Below are 25630 nucleotides of genomic sequence, written 5' to 3'. Positions count from 1 at the left end.
CCTGCACCAGCATTATGGGCTACGTCTATTTTGACAGGTCCATGCCATGCTAGTAGTGGTAGTTAAATATTTTGAACCCCATCCCTGCTAGCACTCTAGTCTCTCAGTTCCTTGGCTTTATTTTACCTTAAATGATTGTGTTCACCACTGCAGCCACTCACTCTCACAGTCATATCCTATATCTACTTGTGACCAACAGCTGCAGGAAGAATGCTGCTATGTCCCAAGGAACTCTGTTTTCCACACATTAGAATCCACCTGTGTGCCCGACTCATTCCAGTTACCAGAATTCCATCAACAGAGCAGCCCAGGACCACCAAGTCTCCTTACAAAGATATAATTAGGACCATCAGGTGTATCACTTCCTTTTAAACACAAATATAACGACTCCCTATCACCTGATATAGCAAATAAAAAATTATTCATCCACTACCTTCATCCACTGTTCTATCAATTTCCCTGTTTCTTCTCTACTCTAGACCGACACCCCCACATGTGTGTTCTTCATTCCACAACATGCCACAGCATGTCCATTTCTGCCTTCTGATGCTACATGGGATGCCCTTCCTACATTTCACCTTCAAAGCTGATCTTGAAACTCCTCCATCAGAAAGTCTGAAAAAGATGGAATCATCTGCCTGCTACTCAATGCATATTTAATTAATTCGTGCTGTAACATTGCATAGGAGTTTGTACTTGTCCTTAAAATTTCTGTAAAAGGTAAGGTACCACTCTGGTGAAAGGTGCACCCGGTGAGAAGTCAGACTAGGGCTCAATTCCTGATTGTGCCTGTTGGCTCACTTAATGTCCCTGAACCCATGCAGATCTACACCTTGCAGAGTTTGTTAATTGACAACTAAAGAGATGGCACACCAAAGCATAATATAAGGACATTTTGCATTTATTCCTTGTGATGTTTAAGACAAGGTTCTGTACAAGTACTGAAAACCAAAGCAAAAATGGACAAACGGGGTCACATCAAGTTAAAAAGCTTCTGCACAGCAAAAGAAGCAATCAACAAATTGAAAAGACAACACACAGAATGGGAGAAAATATCTGCAAACTACTCATCTGATAAGGGATTAATAACCAGAATATATAAGGATCTCAAGCAACTCTATAGGAAAAAAATCTAATACTCTGGTTAAAAAATAGGCAAAAGATTTGAATAGACATTTCTCAAAAGAATACACACAAATGAAAAACAGATGTATGAGAAGGTGCTCAATATTACTGATCATCAGAGAAATGCAAATCAAAACTCCAGTGAAATATCATCTCACTCCAGTTAAAAAGGCTTATATTCAAAAGACAGGCAATAACAAACGCTGGTAAGGATGTAGAAAAAAGGGAACCCTCATACACTGCTAGTGGGAATATAAATTAGTATAACTACTAGGGAGAACAGTTTGGAGATTCCTCAAAAAAACTAAATATTGAGCTCCCATATGATCCAGCAATCCCACTGCTGGGTATATACCTAAAAGAAAGGAAATCAGTTTATCAAAGAGATATCTGCATTCCCATGTTTGTTGCAGCTCTATTCACCATAGCCAAGATTTAGAAGCAATTTAAGTGTCCATCAACAGATGAATGAATAAAGAATAAGTGGTACTTCATATGACCCAGCCATCCCATTACTGGGTATATACCCAAAGGATTATAAGTCATGCTGCTATAAAGACACATGCACACGTATGTTTATTGCGGCACTATTCACAATAGCAAAGACTTGGAATCAACCCAAATGTCCATCAGTGACAGACTGGATTAAGAAAATGTGGCACATATACACCATGGAATACTATGCAGCCATAAAAAAGGATGAGTTTGTGTCCTTTGTAGGGACATGGATGCAGATGGAAACCATCATTCTTAGCAAACTATCGCAAGAACAGAAAACCAAACACCGCATGTTCTCACTCATAGGTGGGAACTGAACAATGAGATCACTTGGACTCGGGAAGGGGAACATCACACACCGGGGCCTTTCATGGGGAGGGGGGAGGGGGGAGGGATTGCATTGGGAGTTATACCTGATGTAAATGACGAGTTGATGGGTGCTGATGAGTTGATGGGTGCAGCACACCAACATGGCACAAGTATACATATGTAACAAACCTGCACGTTATGCACATGTACCCTAGAACCTAAAGTATAATAATAATAAAAAAAAAAAAAAAAAAAAAAAAAGAATAAGTGGTACTTATACACAATGGAGCACTATTCAGCCATAAAAAAAGAATGAGATATTGTCATTTGCAACAACATGGATGGAACTGAAAGTCATTATGTTAAGTGAAATAAGCCAGACACAGAAAGACAAACATCACAAGTTCTCACTTATTTGGAGGATCTAAAAATCAAAACAATTGAAACCCTGGAGATAGAGAGTAGAAGGATGCTTCCCAGGGGCTGGGAAGGGTAATGGGGGAATGGGGACAGTGAGGATGGTTAATGGGTACAAAAAATAGTTTGAATGAATCAATAAGACCTAGTATTTAATAGAACAACAGGGTGACTATAGTCAATAATAACTGTACATTTTAAAGTAACTAAAAGAGTATAATTGGATTGTTTGTGACACAAAGGATAAATGCTTGAGGGGATGGATACCTGATTTCCATGATGTGATTATCATGCATCGCATACCTGCATCAAAATATCTCGTGTACCCCATAAAGACATTCACCTATTATGTAACTACACAAATTTAAAATTACAAGTTATTTTTAAAAAGAAAAGATTCTGATATAAAGAAATGGTATACATTTAGCCTCTTTTTTTTTTTTTTGAGACGAAGTCTCACTCTGCTGCCCAAGCTGGAGTACAATGGCACGATTTCCGCTCACTGCAACTTCCACCTCCTGGGTTCAGGTGATTCTCCTGCCTCAGCCTCCCGAGTAGCTGGGACTACAGGCACGTACCACCATGCCCAGCTAATTTTTGTATTTTTAGTAGAGACGGGGTTTCACTATGTTGGCCGGGCTGGTTTTGAACTCCTGACCTCGTGATCCGCCCGCCACGACCTCCCAAAGTGCTGGAATTACAGGCGTGAGCCACTGCGCCTGGCCTTTTTTTTGTTTTGTTTTGTTTTAAGGAAACAATCTCACACTGATTTGTTTCCCAAAACAGTCGAGGAGAGTTTGAGCTATTATAATATCTATCGGTTCTTTCCAAACATTCTTTTCAGGTAAAGTCAGGTTTAGGTACTTGGTTATGTTCAATTTAACTCTGCGTGACAGAGGCAAGGCTGTGTCCACCAGCCCCCATTTCCTTTTCTAGGAGGCACACATACTTTATTCCCAGCCACCCTGCTGGGTGGGGCCATGTAACCATGCGCATAAATTCCCGCTAAGGCATTGGGGTGAAAATGATACACAGCACTTCCAGGACTGGCCCCTAATATCTCTGACAAGTTAACCACAGCCAGCCTCCCTTATCTGAGGGCCACAGATTTGGCTACATTACCAAGGCCTCAGGGCATGGTAGAACCACCAAATGCAAGAAGCCTGGTCCTTCAATGAATGCAAGAAGTACAGACCCCACCCTCTGGCCCCAACCAACTTGTTACCACACTGTGACTTGTATGAACATAAGCCTTTATGGAGTCAAGGTCCGAGATACTGGTTTTGCTAGCCTACCCCAATTAACACATCTTATATTTATCACCAGTGGTAGCATAAGTGAAAAGAATCCCTGGACTTAGTTCCAGACCCGGGATAAAAATTCTGGCTCTACTACTCCCCCCACGTCCCCCATGATCTGCTCCTAGAATATGCTCTATACCCTTCCCAACTGCGTGTCTACTGCATTTTCCTCTTTTTCACTACAGAGCCCTCCCAACTCTTCTCTGCCTCACGATTTCTGTCAGAGGGAGGCCTTCTCTGACCTCCGTCACATACATGCTCACTTCTCTTTGCTCCAAGTGCGGCGTACATTCCTCTGTTTTAGCATCTACTATGTTTTATTGCAAATATTTGTTGACGTGTGGTTCCCCAGACTGTGAATCCTTTCTTTAATTTCCCGCATTTAGTTACAGTGTCTGGCGCATGTAGAAAATAAATATGTATTAAAGGAATGGTTGTCACATATGACCTTAAGTGAGTCACTTATTTTTTAAGTCTACTAAATAAAATTTTTCAAAATTGTTGTAATGATGAAATAAGGAATGTGAATGTGACTTGTAAGTTATAAACAGATTCTAACAGTAATGGGTTTACTCACTGTTTGTAGGCCCTTCTCATCTTTTCCAGTCAAATCCATCTTAATGCTCCAAGGTAGCACTATCCAACAGAAATATAATGCAAGCCATATTTGTAATTTTAAAACTATTTGTAGCCACATTTAAAAAGTTAAAACCAAGTGAAATTAATTTTAATATATTTAACCCAATATACCCAAAATATCAGTTTTTAAATTAAATCTTCTAAATCTTCGAACACATCTCTGTTCAGACCAGCCACATTTGGAGAGCTCACGTGTCACCTGCGGCTACGGCTCCCGCAAATTGGACAGCAGCCGCAAGGCCTACTTCAAATAGCAACCTGACTTCCCCTTAGGCAGAATGAGTGACTCCTCTTCAGTGTCTCTCAAGCCCTTTATCCTATTGTGAAAACTAGAGAGTAAGCTACTTGAGGAATTCCAGACTCTTGTCTGGAGAAACCACTCTCGGCCTCGGTCTGGCGTGTATCGGGCCGTTATGCAATTCCAGGTAACTGATGAACCCCTGAGGACACAACTCCGTGGGAGGCCCCGTAGCCAGAGCGGAAAATGGTCAGTCTGGCAAGAGTGCGGGCAAGTGGCCACGGCAGGCTGCTATCCCGGTGCCCACCGCCCTCCAAGCGCCTCGGGCCGTACCCTCCCCAAGGCAGGGGGCGCGGAGGTCCCGGGTTCGGCCAATTCGGGGGCGCCTCAGCCGCAGCCCCTCCCCGCTCCCACGCGTCTCCCTCCCACGCCCCTCCCTCCCACTCCCCGCGCCTCCGCCGCCGCCGAGCCCCGGAAGCGGGCGGGGATTTCCTGTGCCCGCCCCGCCCGCGCCCGCCGGGCCGCCGTCTCCGCCTGTCTCTGGCTCCGCCGGCCGCCGGCTCCCAGACGCAAGCGGAGGGCGGAGGGGAGGGGCAGGCGGCGCCCGGGAGGGAGGCACCGGGCCGCGGGCCAAGCCGACCGGGGGTGAGTGGAGCCGGGCTGGAAGGAGCTGCGGCTGGAGGGAGGGACTCCTGGCTTCCCGGGGCGGCGGGTGGGGGCTCGGTCACCCATGGGGGCGGGGAGGAGGATCGGCGCGGCTTCCGGGTTGCTGCCTTTCCCGGGGGTCTGCCCCGCTGACATTCTGTGCCCGCCCCTCGCCCTGTCTCCCCGTGCCCATCGCAGCTGTCAGGCCCTGCGGGCTTCCGCCGCTGTCACTCGCGCACAGGTTACCCCGTGGCTCCCTTTCTCTTCACTTGCTCATGCCCCAGCTAATGGGAAACCTGTTTTCTGACCTCACTTCCCCTGCTCCACTTCTGCCTTGCTCGGATTCTCTGAAATCTGACCCTTTCCAGGGGCACTGTGACAAGAAGGAGGGAAGAAGCAACCTTACCCCTGAGCAGGCTCCCGTCCCGCCCATGCCCCACCCGTGGCAGGGGCCAGGGTTCTCTGATGGACGGAGCACAACTCGTCCGTGTGCCCTTGGGCTACTCATTTTTATAACATGGCCCCTTTTCTGTTCATCAGCACTGGCTGCAAAAACTTCCTTTTGCAGGTCCCTTGCTACCCGTATGTGTGAAGAAAAGGGGGAAATGAAAGCCCTAGAACGCAGACTCCAGTGGGCATGGGATCATCCTGGAACCAGGAGAAACGAGGTTAGGGCTACCACCTTAACCGCCCAGGTGCTGGCTCTGCGTGAACATCTTAGGAAATGCAGGCTGAGGACAGGTACCCATCCCATCCTTTGCTGAGATTTTTGCTAGCACTTCCACGGATTTCTATCAGTGGTATAGAAAGGCTAACAGCTGGCCCAGTGGGCTCTACAGAAAGAGGCTTCCTATTAAGAGACTCTGCTACCTGGGGGAGATGGAGAAAGGGTTTGAGACAAGTGTCCAGATATGTAGCTAGAGGTAAAGCCTTCAGGGAGGATTTGCACAGGGTCTAGAGAACCAGAAAGATGGGATGAAGAGGGGGAATTAGTGCCCTGTGTGTTAAAAGTGGATACAGAGCTGGAATTCAGAGAAGAGAGCTAAAATGGAAGTTTCCCTTCATTACTTTAGCAAAAATTTTCCTTTCTCATGAAAAGTCTCTGAAAAGGAAACCTCCAGGGTGCTCCCATGAGGCCCTGAGCCATCTTTGGACTTTTGAGATGAAAGGGGAATTTGTTTTTCCTGTGCATTGGCTTAGGGTTCCCACCTACCTCTTTTGTCAAAGACAAATAGGCAAGAAAATAGATGACTTGACATCTGTCATTACCTACCCTGGCCTTCAAGGTTCTTGCAAATGTTATTAAAAGGATGTAAGTAAGCCAGGATAGTTACCAAGTTTCTGACTGCTCTTGGAAGTCTTTCACGGACTCGAGTGTTTGGTTATTGAATAAGAATACCCAAAATATGTTGCCAAGCAGAAAGAGATTCTCAGATCTCAGATTATTTCTCTGCCATAAAGCCCTATCACAACAGAAGTGTGATCTATCCTGCTCTTAAGATGTCCAAAGAAAAAGAAGAGCCCACTATCTGGTTTTGTACACTGCAGGATTATTAATAATTAAAAAATAACAATAACCTAAATCTCTTCGCTTGCAATCAAGACCCATTTTTTCTGTTTGACCTATGTAGAGATAGAAGGGACCTCTGTTTTTATTCATTAGTAACATCATTCATCAGCCTTCTCCAGACCGAAAAAACTACATCCGACATTTTAAACTTTCCCAGTGGCTGTATTTCCCATCCCTTTCTTGACTTTCATGTCTTCTGATGGACACACCCTGGCTTCTCCATATGCTTCTTTCAAACTGAATATATTTTTCTAACGAGATCTGACTGGTGCCTGACAAACAGGTTTGTTCATCTGGGTCATGTTAGCAGTACTTCTTCCCCCTTTTCCAGCTCTGGCTCAAACTCTTTCTGTTCCTTTTTACTTTTCCTGATTAAACTTCAGCTCCTCACTGACCAACAATTTCTCTTACTTGTTAGGGTTACTTTGGAGTCTTACACCTGCTTTCCAAGTTATTAGTTTTTCTACCGTATTTACTACCAGTTCTCATTGCCTTTTTGTTGAGGCTTGTCCCAAGTGAGGTACCTTTTGGCTCAGCCTCATGAAAGAGGTGTGTGCTCATGATACAAATACGCCCTTTGGTTGGGACTTCTACCTATAGTAATCATTTCATTCTAAACTGATGAGACTGTGATTTGTGGCAGAAAATCTTCTGTGTGATTACATCCATCTTGTTGAGTGCAGGTCTATGTGTATTTCTTCCTGTATGTTTCCAAACTGCTTACTTTCCTGTACTTCATGTGCTTGAAATTAAATGGATAGCCTTTGAATTTTTGGGACAGTTCTTTTTTTTTAAATGAACTTCTTCTAATCTTCAGGTATATTCTGTTTCCATCATGAGGTCCACAAAATACCAGTTAGTGGCTTTGCTACATAGCACCTGCCAATTTCTTAGTTCCTCCAGGAAGCTTGGTGCAGGCTCAGTTGATTGGAACACATCAAGCTTTTAAAGTTCATCTTCCAGCAAGCTCCTCCTATCTAGTTTCATCTATTATCCCTGGGCCTGTTCTTCATAACTCCCTTAGGAATATCACTCTTTTCCCATTTTCATGGGCATTGCTGATATGAATTTGTTCCAGGTCACAATTTGGGTCTGCAGCAAAAATGCTTTCAGAACAGACAGCAGCTCTGGGGACAGGATGGGAATCAATCAATGTACAGCTGGATGGAGCAGAGCCCCAGGTGGAAAGGGGAAGCAAGGAAGAGGGGCCATGGAGAACAGCACCAGGGCCTCTGGAGCACCTGTGCTGCGACCTTGAAGAGGAGCCACAGTCCCTTCAGGAGAAGGGTGAGAGCCCACAGTGTGTGGGAAGCACAGTGCGTAGTCTCCTAATATTTGTTCCAGAAGTAGGGCTAAAAATCTCCAAATTGCCATGGACTAAATAGCATAAACTTTACCAGGACCAGTCCATTCTTTTTGAGACCTGGTCACAGGTACAAAATAGGCTTCTGAATTCAGCAAACCATGCAACTGGGCTTCTCTTGTTTCTTCATAATTACTCCCTCCACATACAAATGCATAATTAGTGATACTGAATGAGGGAGATGAAGGAAATGACAGCAACCTGATTACTGTTGGATAACTCACTCAGTAAGCTGCACTTTACTAGATGAAAATTACATTCAAGTACTGTAAATTCAAACTATAGCTAGTCTAACTAAAAGCCATCTGATACCCTTTCAGAACATTTTGAGTGATGGCCTTCTCATCTACATTTACGCATTTGAGTTTTACCAGCGGGCATAGATACAGAAGCTGTGGCCCTTAAGCCTCTCTAAAATGGGGCCCAGGCCCTATTGAGAAAGGGTAGATAGTTATTCTCTAATGTTTCTTCTCTCTCCTCATCAGCTCAGTCTGCTCCCTGGGTTCCTGCAATTCCCCAGGAGGGGAACACTGGAGACTGGGAGATGGCAGCTGCACTTCTTGCAGCTGGATCACAGGTGAGCTCTGCTTCCTTTGGCCTCTGCTGTGGTCCCATCACTGGTGCCTTTGTATTGCTTTCACAGCAGCCCATTGATGAGTTGGCTCACATGATCATCAATGGTATGTTCATCTTATAACTGAATAGAATCTATCCCTTTCCAAGGGATCATAAGACCCTTGGAAAATTAAATGGAGCCACAAGAAAGGGAATTCTTGAGGTTAGGGTTTTTTGGGGTTTTGTTTGCTTTGTTTTTTGTTTTTGAGACAGAATCTCACTGTGTCGCCCAGGCTGGAGTGCAGTGGTACGATCTTGGCTCACTGCAACCTCCACCTCCTGGGTTCAAGCAATTCTCCTGCTTCAGCCTCCCAAGCAGCTGGACTACTGGCACATGCCACCACACCTGGCTAATTTTTGTGTTTTTAGTAGAGACAGGGTTTTGCCACGTTGGCCAGGCTGGTCTTGAACTGCTGACCTCAGGTGATCTGCCCACCTCAGCCTCCCAAAGTGCTGGGATCACAGGTATGAGCCACCGTGCCTAGTCAAGGTTAGGGTTTTTAATGGATGGCTGTGTTTGTTATCCACAGGAGGATTTTAAGAATAATTACCTTCCCTTAGGAAATAAATCTGGAAAGATTAGGAAAAGAGGACCTGAAGAAAGCTTAGAAGAACCTAAAGTGGAAGGATTGGGTGGATGATGGAACATTTATGGAAAAGAAGAGGAAGAAGGATATAAAGAGGGGCAGAACCTGGGAGGAAAATAGGTTTAGATTCAGAAGGCAATAGGAGAGCTGTGGAAAGCTAATAATAATAGTGTTAGTACTAATAGGAGTACACCCCCAGAGTGCTTATCACGTATGCCATTTTCTGGGTGCTTTATGTATATTAACTCATGTAATTCTGAGAACAACTCAAGTTATCCAATTTTACAGATGAGAAAATGGGGCAGGGAGAGATTAAGGCACTTGTGTAGGGTCATGCTGTGAGAAAGTGGCAAAGCTGAGTCACTTGGCTTCAGATTCTGAGCTCCTAACCACCATACTGTGCTGCCTAAAAATATAAAGATATGGCCAGGCACGGTAGCTCACGCCTGTAATCCCAGCACCTTGGGAGGCCGAGGTGGGCGAATCACGAGGTGAGGAGTTCGAGACCAGCCTGGCAACATGGTGAAATCCCGTCTCTACTAACAATACAAAAAAATAGCTGGGTGTAGTGGTGGGTGCCTGTAATTCCAGCTACTCAGGAGGCTGAGGCAGGAGAATCGCTTGAACTTGGGAGGTGGAGGTTGCAGTGAGCCGAGATTGCGCTACTGCACTCCAGCCTGGGTGACAGAGTGAGACTCCGTCTCTAAATAAATAAATAAATAAACAAAAAACAAAGCAAACAAAACCCCAAAAAACCCTAACCTCAAGAATTCCCTTTCTTGTGGCTCCATTTAATTTTCCAAGGGTCTTATGACCCCTTGGAAAGGGATAGATTCTATTCAGTTATAAGATGAACATACCATTGATGATCATGTGAGCCAACTCATATCTTTAATGCTGTGGCAAGGGAGGCAAGAAAGAATGTTTTATCTGTAGCATTTTGTGCTGATAGAAAAGGCAAGGTCCAGTGGAAGGAGGAGGAAATGGTACACAATTTCTTCTTCAAAAGAGTAAGGCCAGGGAGAAGTGACTGAGTAGACACCTGTCAACAGAGGGGGTGATGAGTTTGTGGTGCCTCCAGCTTCTCATGGCCCCACTTGGGAAATTCCTCCAGTAACATTACACTCACTCACTCCTTGACCATCTACCTTCACTCTTCTCCTTATTTCCCCTTTACCAAAACTGTGTGCCCTACCCAGGGACTTCTGGGCAGCTCTTTTCTCAGATCATTTCTCACCCTCTCTCCTCTACTAAATTAGCCTTTCATACTGAATCACATTTTCCTTGAAAAACAGCTGCTGACAGAAGATGCTACATTTTGTTTCAGGGCCTGGTAACCATCAAGGATGTGTCACTGTGCTTCTCTCAGGAGGAGTGGCGGAGCCTGGACCCCTCTCAGACAGACTTTTATGGAGAATATGTCATGCAAGAAAACTGTGGGATAGTAGTCTCTCTGAGTAAGCATGACCTTCTCCAGCCACTAGAAGATTATACTCTGGGAGGACAGAGCCATCTGCTTCAGGGCTATTGGACAGTGTCTGTCTAGAACCCCTTCTGTGGCAGGGAATCTGTCTATGCTTCTGCCAGAGAAAGAACACTAGGGCCAATCCCAAGAGAATGAGAGAGTAAAGCATCATTAAAAATAAATAAATAAAAAAGCAATTGATGCTGAATTGTGGAGTACAGAACTTGAGGTTTTTCTTGGTTGGGAATTAGGAGGTTCTCACAAAGCAGAGAGAACTGGAACCGGGTCCTTGTAAACTTGGGAACCATATAGAGGAAGACAGGGATGCAGGGGGTAGGACTGTTGTAGGAGGACTAAAGTGAAGTTATGCCCAGAAAGGCCAGTTGGGCTGGAAAATCTGAGTGGAAGAAAACAGGTTCATTGGGAAGGAGAGTGATTTTCTAGGCAGAGAAGAGGGACTTAACAGAGATGGGTGGGGGAAGAGGTTGGGGTGGGGAGATGTTTCTTTCTTGACCTTCTTTTGTCTAGAGTTCCAAACAATAGGAAACAGTTTTTTGTTTGATGGTTTCAGAAATACAGAATTGCTGTTGAACTAATTGACAGCTCTGTTTTTCTTCCCCACGAGCAGGATTTCCAATTCCCAAACTGGACATGCTTTCTCAACTAGAAGGAGGAGAAGAACAATGGGTCCCTGACCCCCAGGACTTAGAGGAGAGGGACATTCTGAGGGTCACATATACAGGTAAGAACCTAGAATAGGCTTTCAGCCATTTCCTTCACAGTTCAGGGCATCATCATTCCATGTTCGTCTCATCCCTACTCTGCCTCAGAGAGTTCCAGAGACGAAAGGTTTAGAGATCTTTTTCTTCAAAAGCAAGGGAGCGTAGCAGCATGGTGTAGTAGGCACTTTGTGGATTGGAATTCTGGACTGTACTTGTGGGACCTTTGAAAAGTAATAAAACTCCCTTTGGTTTCTTCATCTGTGAATTATTGTGAAAATTAAATATACGAATATATTAGAATATTAGAACAGAACAGTGCCAAGCACGTAATAGGCACTCAATAAATGTTAGTTGTTGATATTGTTGTCAACCTCCCACCAATTTCAGGAATGCCTTGAGGATTGCTGACAGTTGTCATTCAGCCAGTGGCAATTGCAGCACATTCTGTAACCCTCTCCATCTATGCTTAGATAGAAAGATGCTGATTAATAGTAATATATAGTAGTAAATAAATAATGGTAATAAATAATAACAATAGCATATACCATTTACTAAGTACTTAAACTATGTGCAGGTCCTGTGCTATCTATCTTATAACCACCTGAGAGAGAGGTATTTCTTCCCATTTTACAGAAGAAATGAAGGTTTAGAGACGTTAAGTGGGAAAGCTGAGATTCCATCTTGGGTAATCTGCCTCCTAAGCCTAGGCTTTTAACCTCTATATCTGTTGCACTATCTTGTACGACATTAGACTATGTTCTCTCAGCCCTTCTGGGGTCAAGTCTGGGCGCTGGCAGGTATCAGACAACCTCATTTGTGACTTAGGAAATGTTGTGACTCTTCTCTTGGGGTTGGTATTTCCCCTTCTCCACAGGAGATGGAAGTGAGCATGAGGGGGATACCCCTGAACTAGAAGCAGAACCTCCCAGAATGTTATCCAGCGTTTCTGAAGATACTGTTCTCTGGAACCCAGAGCATGATGAGAGCTGGGATTCCATGCACAGGAGCTCCAGAGGAATGCTCCTGGGGCCCCCTTTTCTTCAGGAAGACGGCTTCTCAAACCTGCTGTGTAGCACAGAGATGGATTCCCTGTTAAGACCCCACACATGCCCCCAATGTGGGAAACAGTTTGTGTGGGGCTCCCACCTTGCCAGGCATCAACAAACACACACTGGGGAGAGGCCCTACAGCTGCCTCAAGTGTGAGAAGAGCTTTGGGAGAAGACATCACCTCATCAGGCACCAGAAAACCCACCTACATGACAAGCCCAGCAGGTGCTCTGAGTGTGGTAAGAATTTCCGATGCAACTCCCATCTGGCCAGCCACCAGAGAGTGCATGCAGAAGGCAAATCCTGCAAGGGCCAAGAGGTTGGAGAGAGCCCTGGCACAAGGAAACGGCAGCGTGCCCCACCCGTGCCGAAGTGTCACGTGTGCACTGAATGTGGGAAGAGCTTTGGCCGAAGGCACCACCTTGTGAGACACTGGCTGACCCACACTGGGGAGAAGCCCTTCCAGTGCCCTCGCTGTGAGAAGAGCTTTGGCCGAAAACATCACCTGGACAGGCATCTGCTGACCCACCAGGGACAAAGTCCCCGGAACAGCTGGGACAAAGGAACATCTGTCTTTTGAAATCTGTTTCCACTACAGCTACGGTCAAGTCTATCAGCTGGTGCTACTAGGAGTCACTGCCAGGGCTGCCGTTCTTCTGAACCCCAGGGGCCAGAATCATGAGCCCTAACCCCATCCCTAGAAAGATGAGGTCCCAGCAGTGGCCAGAGCATTTCTCACCAGTTCTGTGAGATAGCACATAAAAATAGAGTTCTTTGGGCAAAACTTTTGGAAACAATGCATCCTACATGGGCTGATATTCAGCCTGAGCCATTCTCAAGAGGAGAGTGGTACTGGCAGTTTATGGCTGAAATCCATTCTGATTTGTTGGAGTCTATGCTATACCAATTGTTAAATATTTTGAGTATCACTTTTGCATACTGTTACTATTTTCTCTCTATATATAGAGAAAGGCCATTTTAGCATAGTAAAGGCTCTGAAAATTTCTGCAGTAGACCAAACTGAAGATTCTATTAATGCAGTGTTTCCTAAATGTATTTGACCTCAGTATCCTTTCTGTTTGCATCCCACAGAACCGGTGACTATGAAACACTCTGGTGAACACTGGGTTAGAGAGTAATGAGGAAATGAGACTTAGTGATCAGGCGTCCAGAGCCCCTCCTTTTATCCATATGAAAGCCAGCGGGGCCAGGCCTTGTTTCTGTGTGGGTCTGTCTGCCTTACCCCAGTCAGCAGTATATACATCTACACCTCTCACCCTCACTTGCTGAAAAACATAGTAACCTTTTTACCCCTTATTCCTACTCCCTTCATCCTGCACATACATATATCCAGCTGAGAAATCACACTGCAAGGCTAAGAGATGACCTAATACCCCCAAATGACCCAGGTCCACACAGAAAAAAAAAAAAAAAATTACCCTCTTGAGCAGACCCCTCTCTCCTCTTGACTGTCTTTTTGTGTCTTGTGTATTTGTGTGCAGGGTCTTTGAAGAGAGCATGCTATGTGCAAACTGTACAAGCTAGGTTTTCTAGGGGCTGTGTTCTGGGGATGAGGGTAGTGGGGATTATATGGGTTTCTGTTTCAAGACAGGAAGCAGTCTGATTAGGGAGCACTAGTGGAAAGGGTTAAATGACAGGTTAAGTTGTGGGAGTTGAGTACAAAGCTTTCCCAGTTATTGCTGAGATCAAGACAGTTGTAAATGTGTGTGTAGGTCTGAATCTCTTGGCTGCAGATTGCTTTTAACTGGGCAGAGAAAAGTCTGGGGAGGTGAGCTGTTTCTTGTTGATTTCAGGCAAGAGGCACAGAAACTTTGTATTGAGTGGGGATTTTGTTTTAAGTGCTGGAAAATTAGAGCAGAAATTACCATGTTTGCAAGTTGTTGCCATCACTCTTGTTTGACTTTGCCGCATCAAGGGGCAAGAGTTATTCTTGAAGATCTCATTCTCCCAGAAACAGAACTTTAGGGGAAATGGCTGTGGCTTAGCTTTTCAGCTGATGCAGGGTAATGAGCTTTCTGGTTGGTTTTCCATTTCTGGAAAGATGTCCACACTGAGACCCTTAACTCTAGGGCTTGCATAAGTATTCTAGCATCGTTAGTTGGTCATTTTTTCTCTTTATCAATGATTGTGTTAATATCAATCTTATAACTTAAAAATTATCTTGTATGCAAGAGCAGTTTGGTGTTAGGGAGGAAGAGGAGCAAAGTGGGATATTTTCTTTTTAATGCTTAGATATTGTTTCTTCCCTAAGATGTATTTCACAACCACAATTGGTGGAGTGAACCAGAGAGGCAAGAGAAAGTGAGTTGCAACAATTTAGTTTAGTGACTGTGCCTTTTGCAGGAAAAACTGGGTGAATCACAGCTCCTCAGAGTCCTGGACTCAATTAGAATTGAAGATAGACTTATTTTGCTGACTGGGCTTCTTAGAGTTTATGTGACTTGAGCAGCTTGGCCCCTGCCTCCTGCTACTCTGAGCAGCCTTCCTTCTTCCTGGAATGCACTTCTCTTGTTTATGATCCTATGAATAAGGCAAAATGGCCGGCCTTTGTAAGGCAGGTCTTGCCCTAGGTTCTCAGAATCAGGAGCATTTTAGGATCAGTATTAGGAGATGCCCCAGGGAGTAAGAAAGCATTGGGTTCAGTGATAAATCTGGACTCTGCCACTTCTTTTACTCTCCCTCTTTAAGACTAAAAGCTCTGCATAAGCAATGGTTCAGAACATGTCTTAGGTACAGACCTGTTGAATCTGACAGAAACCAGAAACGCACTTTTGAGAAAAAGACATTTGTAATTCACTCAGTTTTCCATACACATTTAGCAGGTTCAAAGCCTATCTGTGGAATCCCTAAACTGCCTTCAAAGAAAGGGAGTTACCTGGATCTAAAATGGTCATTATATATTTGTGTCAAGAGGCAAGGGTCACTAAATATTTTAAGGATTAAGGTACCAGAGGTATCAGTGTATAAGCATATAGTCTGGTCTTTAATTATGACAAGGGTATTGATTACATTCTACTCTCTGGGTTTCAAAAAGATCTGACATGCTGACAAATCCAGCTCCTCACAAATCTTGTTTGAAGGACTTGTGGGAAGTGGTATTCCTTACTATTAGATCACGCCTCTTAATAACTACATGTTAACGTCCAGCCTTTTATCTGTTTGAGTAATTGTAGGGATAGAAAGTGAAGCCCCCAGAGTTAGGTGCAAGTGTAGCACCCAGCTGAAAGGCATCATGGAGTCTAAGGACCTTCTACAGAAGGGGCAATCCTTTGGGTTGTTTCTGGTGTACCGCTGTCTTCTCTACCTCGGTCCAACACCACCTCCCTTGGACGAAAAATAAAACAAGCAACAGCTATCAGATGAGTGAATAGATTTGAATGATTTTTCCCACAGGGAATAAGCCTCAAATGTTCATGTTTCATCCTGTCCCCTTTAAAAAGAGTCTCTATGTTCTCTTTGGGCAAAATGTAAAACAGAGACATCCATCTTCAGGAACTTGTCACATTTTTCCATCTGTGATGCCTCCACCCTATTCTGAGTATCCTCCCCTTTCCACCCCAACATAGTATCTTTCAAAGAATTCCTTGCATGGGATAATGTATCCCAAAGTGTTAGCTTTTCACAAGGCTATTTACACTTTAAGCCTTAGTTCTCACTGTAGAAGGAAAAACTTTTCCTTTGTCAAAGTAATGTTAATGGCTTTAGAGAACTAAAGAGGTGATAATTTGGGACAAAATTCCTCCCTTTCCAACATTCCTGCAATCAAACTACTGTTTCCTAGTTCCATAAAGGGCAGGTCCTGACTCAGACCTAGAGGCGCCAGAAGGCCAGTTCTTTCCATCTCTGTATTAGGATGAATGCACTGAATGGGAGTGGGTGGGCCTGGGCAATAACAGAAAAGTGAAATCCATTTATTTAGAGCCTTAGAGAGCCTCAGCTAGCAAAATTTCCCTCTGTTCCCTTGTGTGCCATACCAAACTGTGGCTCTCAAAATTTGGTCTTTGGGCCAGCAGCATAAATATCACCTGGAAACTTGTTTGAAATGCAAATTCTTAGCACCTGCCCCAGGAGGAGAACTGAATCAGAAACTTGGGAAGGAGCTCAACATTCAGTCTTTTAACATGCCCTCCAGGATGTGTGATATAAGCTAAAGTTTGAGAACCACTGGCTAGGGGGTTCATATTTCAAGCAGTGGTACCTCACTGTTTTCAAATGGATCTTCACACTCCTGTTGTCAGGTTTATTCTCTGCAGCCTCACTAGGCTAGGCCTCAGTTCCATTCCCCTTAGTTGCAAGGTCGTCTTCCACTCTTAACTCATTAAAAGAACTGGGGCTAGTCACCAATATCAGAAACTGTGGTGGGGCAACTACCAAGCCCCTATGATTGATTGGGGCTGGGGCTTCCAATATGGGCACTGAGGATACTTGGGTCCAGAAATCTGAAAGGACAGAAAGGAACAAACAACTCAAAGATAGAAAATCCCATGTAAAACTGAAAAACTGACATCCAAGGAAATGCTTCCCCTTTGCTTTGTCCTTTTCACTGGCTCTTCTAATAAAAGGCAGGTGGAATGGGCACCTAGCACAAAGGTAGAGTAAGGCCTGCTATGCCAAGCCCTTAAGGACCCATGTTTTCCAACATAAAAATTGGATTAAGGACCAACGAGGGACCATGGAAGGGATTTCTAACCATGATTTGGCATACCCTATGGGCAAGGGCAGCAGGAATATCAGAGTAACCAGGGCATAAGAGGGAACTAGGTTTTTCTAGTAAGATTTGACACAAGCAAGATTTAAATCCAGACTCTGCTTACTAGGTAGAGGTTGTAACCAATGAAGCCATGGTACCCAAAATGCATTCTGTTGCTTAGAAGATTCTAACAGATTCAAGCTGTGGGGAGGAACCTGCCTTGCAGTCTCTGACCCTGCTACCTCCTCCAGTTCCTCTCCCAGGTGCACCTATGAGGATAGACTGAACTGACAGTTACAATTCTGCCCACAGGCCTTCTCCATGGTCAAAAGATTAGACCCCTAGGCTGAGACTTTCTTCAACTCCAGGCCTTATGCTCTCTCCCTCTTTCCTGCCACCACCTCCATTTTCCCAACAGGCAGCATTCTTCCTCTACTCTTTGTTCCTACTCTTTTTCCGATTTTTTGTTTGTTTGAGTTTTGCCTTGTTCTGACTGAGCAATAACATGCCTTTCTAAGGGCATTTGTTCTCTCCAATCCCCATCCTTCTTCCATTCTAGTTTCTCTCTTCAAATTTCTGGCCAATTCTATTCCATCATGAGCCCACTTACCACCTATTCCTCTGCCTACTGTTCAGTTTCTTTTCTATCAGCTTTAAGCCTACTAAGCAGGGGTCAATTCATACTTCCCACTTTCATCCTCCAAATTCTTGGTTTGGCTATAGCAATTCATCAGCCTCCTCACCACTCTGCCCCTTTCTCATACACACCCCCACAGGACCCCCCCACCACTCCACCCCCTGCCTAGTACTGCCAAATCTGATCCCTCCATTTCCTAGACGTTCTTCTTCCTTTCAGATAACTTCCAAAGTTGTTTTCCACTTTTCACCATTTTTAATTTACTTCCTTCCAGTCTCCTGTGACTCCTGAGAATCAAACTCTTAATTCTACAAGCAATTTTTTGTGTCCTTATTACGTGCCAGGCACTGGAATTTCAGGCCTGGGAAATCAAATGTGGCCCTTGCTCCTGCTCTCAGTGTGTTCTTCAGTCGAGCCCTCCCCCACTTTCCTGCCTTGTCTCTTGCCACCAGGCACCTGGGCATCCTCTTCCAGGAAACTTTGGGGATGAATGCCCACTTGCCATGCAGCCCAGCTGCTCTGTGCCTATCAGATTTCTAGCTATTATCTGAATTGGTTCCTTCTGATGAACTGTGAACTTCCTTGGGTTACCCAACAGGGGACTTATGGTCCCTGTCAGTTTAATAAAAGTGTTGGCTGTGTCTCTTATTTCTTCTCTAGGTCTTCTCCTTCACTTTTCCCTCCATTCCTGCTCTTTGCTCCTGACAAAAAGACTACCACAGAATGGGGGAAGATAAGCCGCAGAATCTTCTGAGAACCACCTCATCTCACTGCCTGAAACATAAGCCTCCAGACACAACAGGTTGGGCCTCGCCACCTCCCTCTGGCATCCTGGCCCCCATATGCTCCTGAGTCAGCCAGACACTCGATCTAACCTGTAGAGGCTGGAGGATTGGGCTGGTGGTCTACTCCCAGGGAGCACTTCAGCAGCAGACTGCTGAGCAGGGCCAGGACTAGGGAGATCGCCCAGCACGTGAGTTTAAGGAGGCCCTCAGTTTCAAGGCCCTGCAAGGGCTGACCTTACTCTTGAAGATCTAAGAGTGCTGAGCTCAAGTCTGGAGCCACCAAGTGGTGGCGGTAGTGAGTGCGACTTGACCCCTTAGGCATGTTCGCAGTAATTGGATATTCCTGGGATTGAGAGGATAGGGTAGGGTAGGAAATGGTTGTGGGAGAAAACATGGAAAGCAGGTGTGGAGGTAGGGTCAGAAGCCACTGTCCATTAACTCAGTGACAAAGCCTCCCCTCTTGGACAGGAAGGGCCTGTGGTGAGTGCAACTCAAAGGCGTGGCTCTTCCTCTACAGGAGTTGCCTTAAAAAGCCTCAAGCCTATTGCTTAGGGGATGAATGATCCTCAGATGCCTTGCAGCTTTCCTTACCCCAGCCAGATTGTTTTGTTGCCCCGGGCCTCATAAGTTTCCTTATTTTCTTGTGTTCACTCTTACTTCCCCTTGGCCACTTGGAGTCTGGTCTTTTCCATCACCAAAAAGGGAAGGAGGTAAGGGAATTGAGAAAAGGGAAAAGAGAAACACAGCCACTATGACTGTCCACTAGCTAGAAATCTGGCAGGCACAGGGATGATATAAACTCCCACCAACACTGTAGATGACTGCCTGTTTCCCCACAGCCTTACCAGTAGAGTAGGCTCTCAAACATTTGGATTTTTGCCCATCTGATTAAAAATACTTTTTATTTTTTTTTTGGTATTAATGTGTAGTATAGTTTAAATATGCATTTCTAAATTGGACCTTTTCATGTTTTTAAAAGGACATTTTTGTTTCTGTTAAGTGTTTTTCAAACAACCATTGAATATTTGTTCTAGAGGACATCTAACATTCGTTACAACTCAAGTCCAACAATGATGTGATCAGCATTACACTAAGCAGTTGAGGTAAAAGAAAAGCAAAGAATTGCGTCAGGGTCATTCAATTTGCTCTGACTAAAGTTAAATACCCAAATGTGCCACTCAAATGTGAGCTCAGAAAAGTGGAGATTATGTTTTATCCATTTTAGTATTCTCAGCACAGGGCCTAGAATCTTGCAGGCACTTAGTCATTAATGAATACTAGAGATGAGATTAGCTGTTCTTGGGAATGCCTCTGGCTGAGTACCCAGCCAACATTATGATCTTGATAATCTGGGTAGCTTGCTAACGAGATATGGTCATTTCTTATATTTCATTGGAGTACAGCCACCCTAAAGCTTATCAATGAAAAATAATCTGAGATGACCATTGTTAGCTATATAAGGTCAAGATCTGGGTCTCTCATGTCTGCTACTGTTCCTGCATATGGTGGGCACTTAATAAATTGGATACATTTTGGTGAATGAATGGAAGTTTGAAATGAAGAAACCATCATAAAACAAATATAAGTGTGATGGTTTTTAGGAAATCTAGAAAACAAATTTTTCCCAGTATCATTAGATACTTAGAAGAAAAAGACTAATACTAGACCACCTAGTATTGCAGCCTTCTTATTCAGTTTAGTGAGGTCTGAGTTCTTGTCCCACGACCAAGAAGAAGGCAAGTGGACACCAGAGAGTGAGTAAGGCAGAGTAGCATTTACTAAGCAACAGAAAAGCTCTTAGCAGCAAGAGGGGACTCAAAAGTGGGTTGCCAGAAATGGGGCTGAGTTATGGGTTTTTTATGTGGCAAAAAGAAGTCTTCTGTGGTTTCTGTCATAGTGGGAGGGGTAAAGTTCCCCCAGGGGTGTTGCACCATAGTGACTCCATCTTGGTTATTACCCAAGCGCCTTAGTGAAACCCATAATGGTGGGGAGGTGCCCAAACCACAGTGCTAATGATATTACAATTAACTCTGGGTCGTGTTCAGGACATTTAGTTGATTTATTGTGCCTGTGCCTAAGTTGGGACAGTCCCTTCTGAGCAGACATCCTGGTATAAGAGGAAATTCTTAACCACATTTCCATCTGCTAGTTACACCGTAGGGACAATACAGGTGCAGTCCCACGGGCGCCGTCTCTCTCCTAAGACCCTCCCTCTCTATCTATCTAGCCAGCCTCTAATTGCCTCCTCTCTCACTGGTTCTTTAGGTAAAAACATCCTAAGACTAGAAAGGGGGTAATACATCTGGCTATCATCAGGGCACTTGATTAACTTGATTCTAATTGTGTTCAGTAGACAATGTTTGATTTTCTCATTGCCTCTTTTCAGAGGCCTTCTTCCACTCACATTCATGTGCATAATAAACTTAATTACAACATGGGGAAATATCAAGTTCCGATCATCTATAGATGAAATAACGCTACAAGAATTCTGCAGTTACTAGGCTTTGCATAGGCTTAAAGCAGTGATTCTCAAGGGTGTGAAAGGGTAAATATTAGCATCACTTAAGGGTGGTTTTTTTTGTTTGTTTGTTTTGTCTGTTTTAAATACACATACCCTGTTGCCCCTTGTAGGACATATCATACTCTCCTAAGGAAAAGCTTGGTCAGGTATACCTGGAGAAAGCTCCCAGGAGGTTCTAATACCTTCCCACTGCCACTCTTACCTCTTTAAGAATAAAAAGCACTTCCCAGCCACTTCCATGTCCCCATTCCTTTGACTTCAGCTGAAAACAGCTACTCCTTTCCTTGAATCAGCTACTTTGACGTTTTACTTCCCTAGGAATCATTTCTGTGTCCTGTCAGCCTATGGCATGAGAACTACTCTTGCACTGTTCTTAATCCCTGCATTCAGAACTAAAATCATACATTTATTTCATACTTGTTACACAGTGCTCAATACATGTTGTTATTGTTAAGAAAAGCAAAAGACCTATTCATTATCTAGCCTTCTCCATCTCCTTGTATTTCTGCTATGCATTCTGTAAATCTTCATAATTTCCTCTTTAGGAGTTGGCACTTTCTCAGAAGATAATTTCCTTATTGCTGAATTTTGTCAAGCAAACCATTATGCCATGATGTTTAAGTCCCCTTTTCATTTTAATGACATTTAAATCACTTAGACATCATCTTAGCTCAATCCCAACATTTTACCGAGAAGGAAACCAAGACCACGAATGGTTAAGAAATGACTCAGCAAAGGTCAGACTAGCAGAACTTTGACTAGAATCCTGGTCTTAGTACATACTGGTCCAGTAGTTTTCTGCTGTAGCACATTACCACCCCGTCGGAAATTAATTATACACACATTTAACTCTCAGTGATGAGTACCTACCCTATGCCAGGCCCTATGCTGTATGCTTTCACACACTTACTTAACTGAGGATTAACCTAAGAATATTTTTTAAATTAAACTAGGTTATCAATTCAAGGCAAAAACCACAAACTCATTATAATCAATTTTGGGAGGACTTTGTCCTAAAAGGAATTTCAGGTAAGAACACTACAAATCAGTGGGGCCACTTAACTTAAAGACTGTCCACACTTTTCCCAATATGCCCTCCTCCCCAGAACTCAATTTGAATTTGCTAGAGTATCTAACAACTTCAACACTTGTTAAGCTGCTGGTTTTCCTCTGTTTTCTGTCCTTCTAAAAGATATTTCTCTGAGTTTTGCAGCAGGAACAGAATCTGTTAATTTACTCTCTTCGCTGCACGTTACCACCACCCACCCCTTCCCTTCCAGGTGCGGCAAAGAGGAAACAGACACAAGGTGGTCGAGAGGTCCATTTCATTAATGAGTGTGAGAGCCGCTCTTCTTGGGGCCTATGGGGGAAAGGCATTTGTCCGTGGTGGGAGTGAAGCTGCTCCCACAAGATGCACTCCCGACTGCATTCCGAAGACCTTCAGATTTAGGGAAGGTCTTTGTGGAAGTCTTTAGTGGAGTCTTCCCCTGCCCGCTAGATGTCCGGTCGGTTTTAGCCGGCGTTGGCTTCTGGATGGTCCGCTGTGCGGGCTTCTTAGGCTCCTGCTTCTCTTCCCTGGGTTTGGAGCTTCGCCTCTTGTCCTTCCCTGACCTCGGCCTGGTGTGTTCCTTCACGGCCCGTCCTCGCCTCTCGCCTGCCGCTGTCGCTCCCGCTTCCACCTTGGCTCTGGCACACGGCGGCTCCTTGGCTCTCGGCCTCGCCCTCCTTGTCCTCCTCGCCCTGGCATTGGCCTTGGCTTTCGCCCTCGCGTTCAGTCTCCACACTTCTCTGGCCTTCCTGGCCGCCTTGCGAAGGGGCTGGCGGCGCCTCCGTGAGCTCCGGGACGCGGCTGCGGTCCTCCGGCTAGCACGCGCGCCCTCCTCTTGCCTCGCGCGCCCCGGCTTTCTCCTGGGCTTGGAAACCTTCCAGACCCTGAAGCAGCCGGCGGCGTCGCTGCCGCTGACCCGGAGGAGCGTGGCCTTGGCCTGCCCTCTGGGCGCTTCGTGGCGGCCGCTCTTCCTGCGCACTTCGTAGCCGGCGTTTCCGAGCTCCTTCCTGAGAGCTGCCAGAGTCAGCCCTTTGTGAGCGGCGATGGCCCGGAGCACCAACTGGGACACTTTGAGCACGGACCGCGGGCAGCGCCTCGATGGTCCCCCGACAGTTTTTTCCGCTGGCGGCTGAGTGACTGAGTGGCCTCGAGATTCGCCACTGGGCCCAGGCGCCTCAGCCATGGCCCCACTCCCGCCTCTGCGGGGCCACTGGCTTTGGGCCTCACCAGTCAAGGCCTGTTCCATAGCTGAGGTGGACGGGGCCACGTCACAAAGGCGGGCCTGGCAGAGATTTTCAGGTCCTAATTATGAGGCTGGCAGATCTCACCCAGGGAGGGGCCCTTTTCACTTATAATAACCAATCAAATGCCACTTCCTTCTAGGTCTAAACCAATCAAAGTCTTCAGCGCCTGTCCACCCCCAACAATCACCTATACAGTCTCCAGGGTTTTGTTCCCAAATCAAACTTACTGATCTTGATCTCCACCGATTTCTTTTTATTTATTTATTTATTTATTTATTTAATAAAGTTTTATTTTTCCAAATGTACAGTTGGTTGGACCTATTCATGCATCTTCACCAGCAGCTGGAGCATCTTCGCCCTTGGTATTTCTGGTGTAAATTACTTGAGCTCTGTGCTTTGAAACCAGTTTGATAAGTCCTTTACTAAGGAGCTCCTGAAGGGCTGCCCTGGCCAGGGAGCCTCGAATCTTCAGTCTCTCAGAGACCACAGCTGGGGTTATAACTTTATAGTTGGGAACTTCCTTACAGAGTTTGTCCTAGGAAGCTTTGTCAAACAAGACTAAGTTATTGAGCTTGTCCCGAACTTTGCCTTTGGACCACTTCTTTTTGGCCTTGCCCCCAGATTTGTTCACTGGGTCTTTGTCTTTCTTGGCCGACTTTCCGGCGTCCTTCTTCTTGTCGTCCTTGGGCGGCATTGCGAAGCTCGGAGAGCAGCAGCGGACACCACAGGCTTCCTAAGATGTCGGACAAAAAGCTCCACCGCTTTCTTTAGTTGGCTATTTTGTGTGTGTATATGGTCCCGCACACCATCTACTCACAGTTCCTTAAGGTGAGAGAAGCTGCTCCCAACTATCCAAAACAAGCAACACACTGCCTGTAGAAAGCACACAGGGTAGCCCATGAAACACAACCCAGCCTAGAAACTACCACCTTTAATTCCACCAGTCAGGTATCTGAAGTCATGTCTCCCTAATTCTACACAGTGGATTCTGTGCAAGAGCATGAAGTAAAAGAAGGAACCAACTGTGTGGTCCCTCTAACCTAAACACTGATTCCCACACCTGGGAAATTTAGATGACGCATTCAATTGGACTGAAACAATCTAGATTTCACACCGCCTGAGGACACTGGTCTAATCCTTATTCTTTGAACATACTGTGTTTTTCTCCCTCTCATCCCCTCTCTTGGATTGCTCATCCTCTTTGTCTGCCCAGATAAGTCCTGCTCATCTTTCAAGGTACTGCTACATTATCCTTCTTCACTGAAGACTCCCCAAACTCTTTCAAATGACTTCTTCCCTCTTAACTACCACAACCACAAAAATTCCTTCTGCAATCTTATATGGCTTTTTCTTTATTTTAAATTAACTTGGCATTAGAGGGTATAATGTGACACAATATTTTTTAAAAAGAAAAAAACTTGGACTTGGAGCTGGAAGATATGGATGCATATCCTAGCTCTTTAGGAGCCATATGACATTAACAAATCCCTTAATATCAGCAGTGTGGCTGTGGGATGGATGTGCCCGCCATCTGACTTCTTACCTAACATCACATTCCCTTTCTACCAACATCACAGAATTATTGCAAAGTTTCAGAAGAGGTAGATAAGCAAGGGCTACCTAAATATAAGGAATAAATTTACTTTACTTTGAATGTTTCTGTCTTGTCTTTCCAACTAAATAAAAATATCCCCAAGAGCTATAGGCTTTGAACTTCTATGCCCCATGCTGCACCTAACAATATGCTTCATTATATATAGCAGGCATTTAATTAAGCCTGCTTACATCATTCCTCTCTGGTGAGGAGAGTTTCTCTAGATTCAGAAAGAAACTTCCAGAAGATCAGGAGAAAGGAGCAGAGTGAATTTCAAAGGGTTGGAAATGAAGGGGGCCAAGTAAGGATTAGCTTCTCAAGGACCTATTTTGGATACAGTTTAGTTGGGAATAATTCAAAGAATTATTCTAAGAATACTTCAAATTGCCAAGCATATCATACTTTTCCAGAGGGCAATCACATACATTCGGCAGTCACAGGCTAGACAGTGACAGTTTCTTTTAAAAATCAAAACTCCAGGAAGTAGCTTAGACCAGTGCTTTGTTTTTTTTTTGAGACAGTCTCGCTCTGTCGCCCAGGCTGGCGT

General features: G+C 44.8%; 2 protein-coding genes, 1 long non-coding RNA gene and 1 pseudogene across 8 annotated transcripts in view; 1 reads left to right on the top strand and 3 right to left on the bottom strand.

Annotated features, from left to right (window-relative positions):
* The window catches only part of LOC114670838 (uncharacterized), a 52529-nt gene extending 47531 nt beyond the window's left edge, over nucleotides 1-4998 (bottom strand). Inside the window, exons 1-2 of the long non-coding RNA XR_003720608.2 lie at nucleotides 4861-4998; nucleotides 4228-4286 (exon numbers count right to left, since the gene is read on the bottom strand). This is a non-coding gene — a long non-coding RNA (uncharacterized LOC114670838). The remainder of the gene's footprint in view (nucleotides 1-4227; nucleotides 4287-4860) is intronic.
* A 55-nt stretch (nucleotides 4999-5053) lies between these two features.
* On the top strand, nucleotides 5054-21119 carry ZNF641 (zinc finger protein 641). 6 transcript variants are annotated; one of them, XM_077954003.1, is made up of 7 exons: nucleotides 5054-5172; nucleotides 5741-5840; nucleotides 7821-8029; nucleotides 8591-8682; nucleotides 10635-10764; nucleotides 11401-11514; nucleotides 12369-15922. In XM_077954003.1, the coding sequence occupies exons 3-7, from the start codon at nucleotides 7846-7848 to the stop codon at nucleotides 13121-13123; spliced, it is 1275 nt and encodes a 424-aa protein (XP_077810129.1). In that variant the 5' UTR covers nucleotides 5054-5172; nucleotides 5741-5840; nucleotides 7821-7845; the 3' UTR covers nucleotides 13124-15922. The 6 variants fall into 6 exon arrangements, with proteins under 6 accessions (XP_077810129.1, XP_077810128.1, XP_077810131.1 ...); XM_077954002.1 differs by having other exon boundaries at nucleotides 5741-5913; XM_077954005.1 differs by lacking the exons at nucleotides 5741-5840; nucleotides 12369-15922 and adding an exon at nucleotides 18552-21119.
* On the bottom strand, nucleotides 19575-23706 carry H1-7 (H1.7 linker histone). Its single transcript, XM_077954007.1, has one exon. It carries the CDS (start codon nucleotides 23489-23491, stop codon nucleotides 22526-22528), a length of 966 nt encoding a protein of 321 aa, XP_077810133.1. The 5' UTR covers nucleotides 23492-23706; the 3' UTR covers nucleotides 19575-22525.
* Nucleotides 23707-23780: 74 nt separating this feature from the next.
* On the bottom strand, nucleotides 23781-24242 carry LOC708147 (small ribosomal subunit protein eS25 pseudogene; annotated as a pseudogene).
* Nucleotides 24243-25630: the final 1388 nt, after the last annotated feature.

The sequence above is a fragment of the Macaca mulatta genome, chromosome 11, assembly GCF_049350105.2.
Source record: "Macaca mulatta isolate MMU2019108-1 chromosome 11, T2T-MMU8v2.0, whole genome shotgun sequence".
Classification (NCBI taxonomy): domain Eukaryota; kingdom Metazoa; phylum Chordata; class Mammalia; order Primates; family Cercopithecidae; genus Macaca; species Macaca mulatta.
This window is presented reverse-complemented; position numbering and strand designations above follow the sequence as displayed.

Excerpts from the sequence above, each read along its gene's own strand:
- ZNF641 (XM_077954002.1), top strand. Across the intron at positions 10,765-11,400 it reads TGGGATAGTAGTCTCTCTGA|GATTTCCAATTCCCAAACTG; the intron begins GTAAGCATGACC and ends CCCCACGAGCAG. Across the intron at positions 11,515-12,368 it reads TCTGAGGGTCACATATACAG|GAGATGGAAGTGAGCATGAG; the intron begins GTAAGAACCTAG and ends CCTTCTCCACAG.
- H1-7 (XM_077954007.1), bottom strand. The coding sequence starts at position 23,491 with ATGGAACAGGCCTTGACTGGTGAGGCCCAAAGCCAGTGGCCCCGCAGA.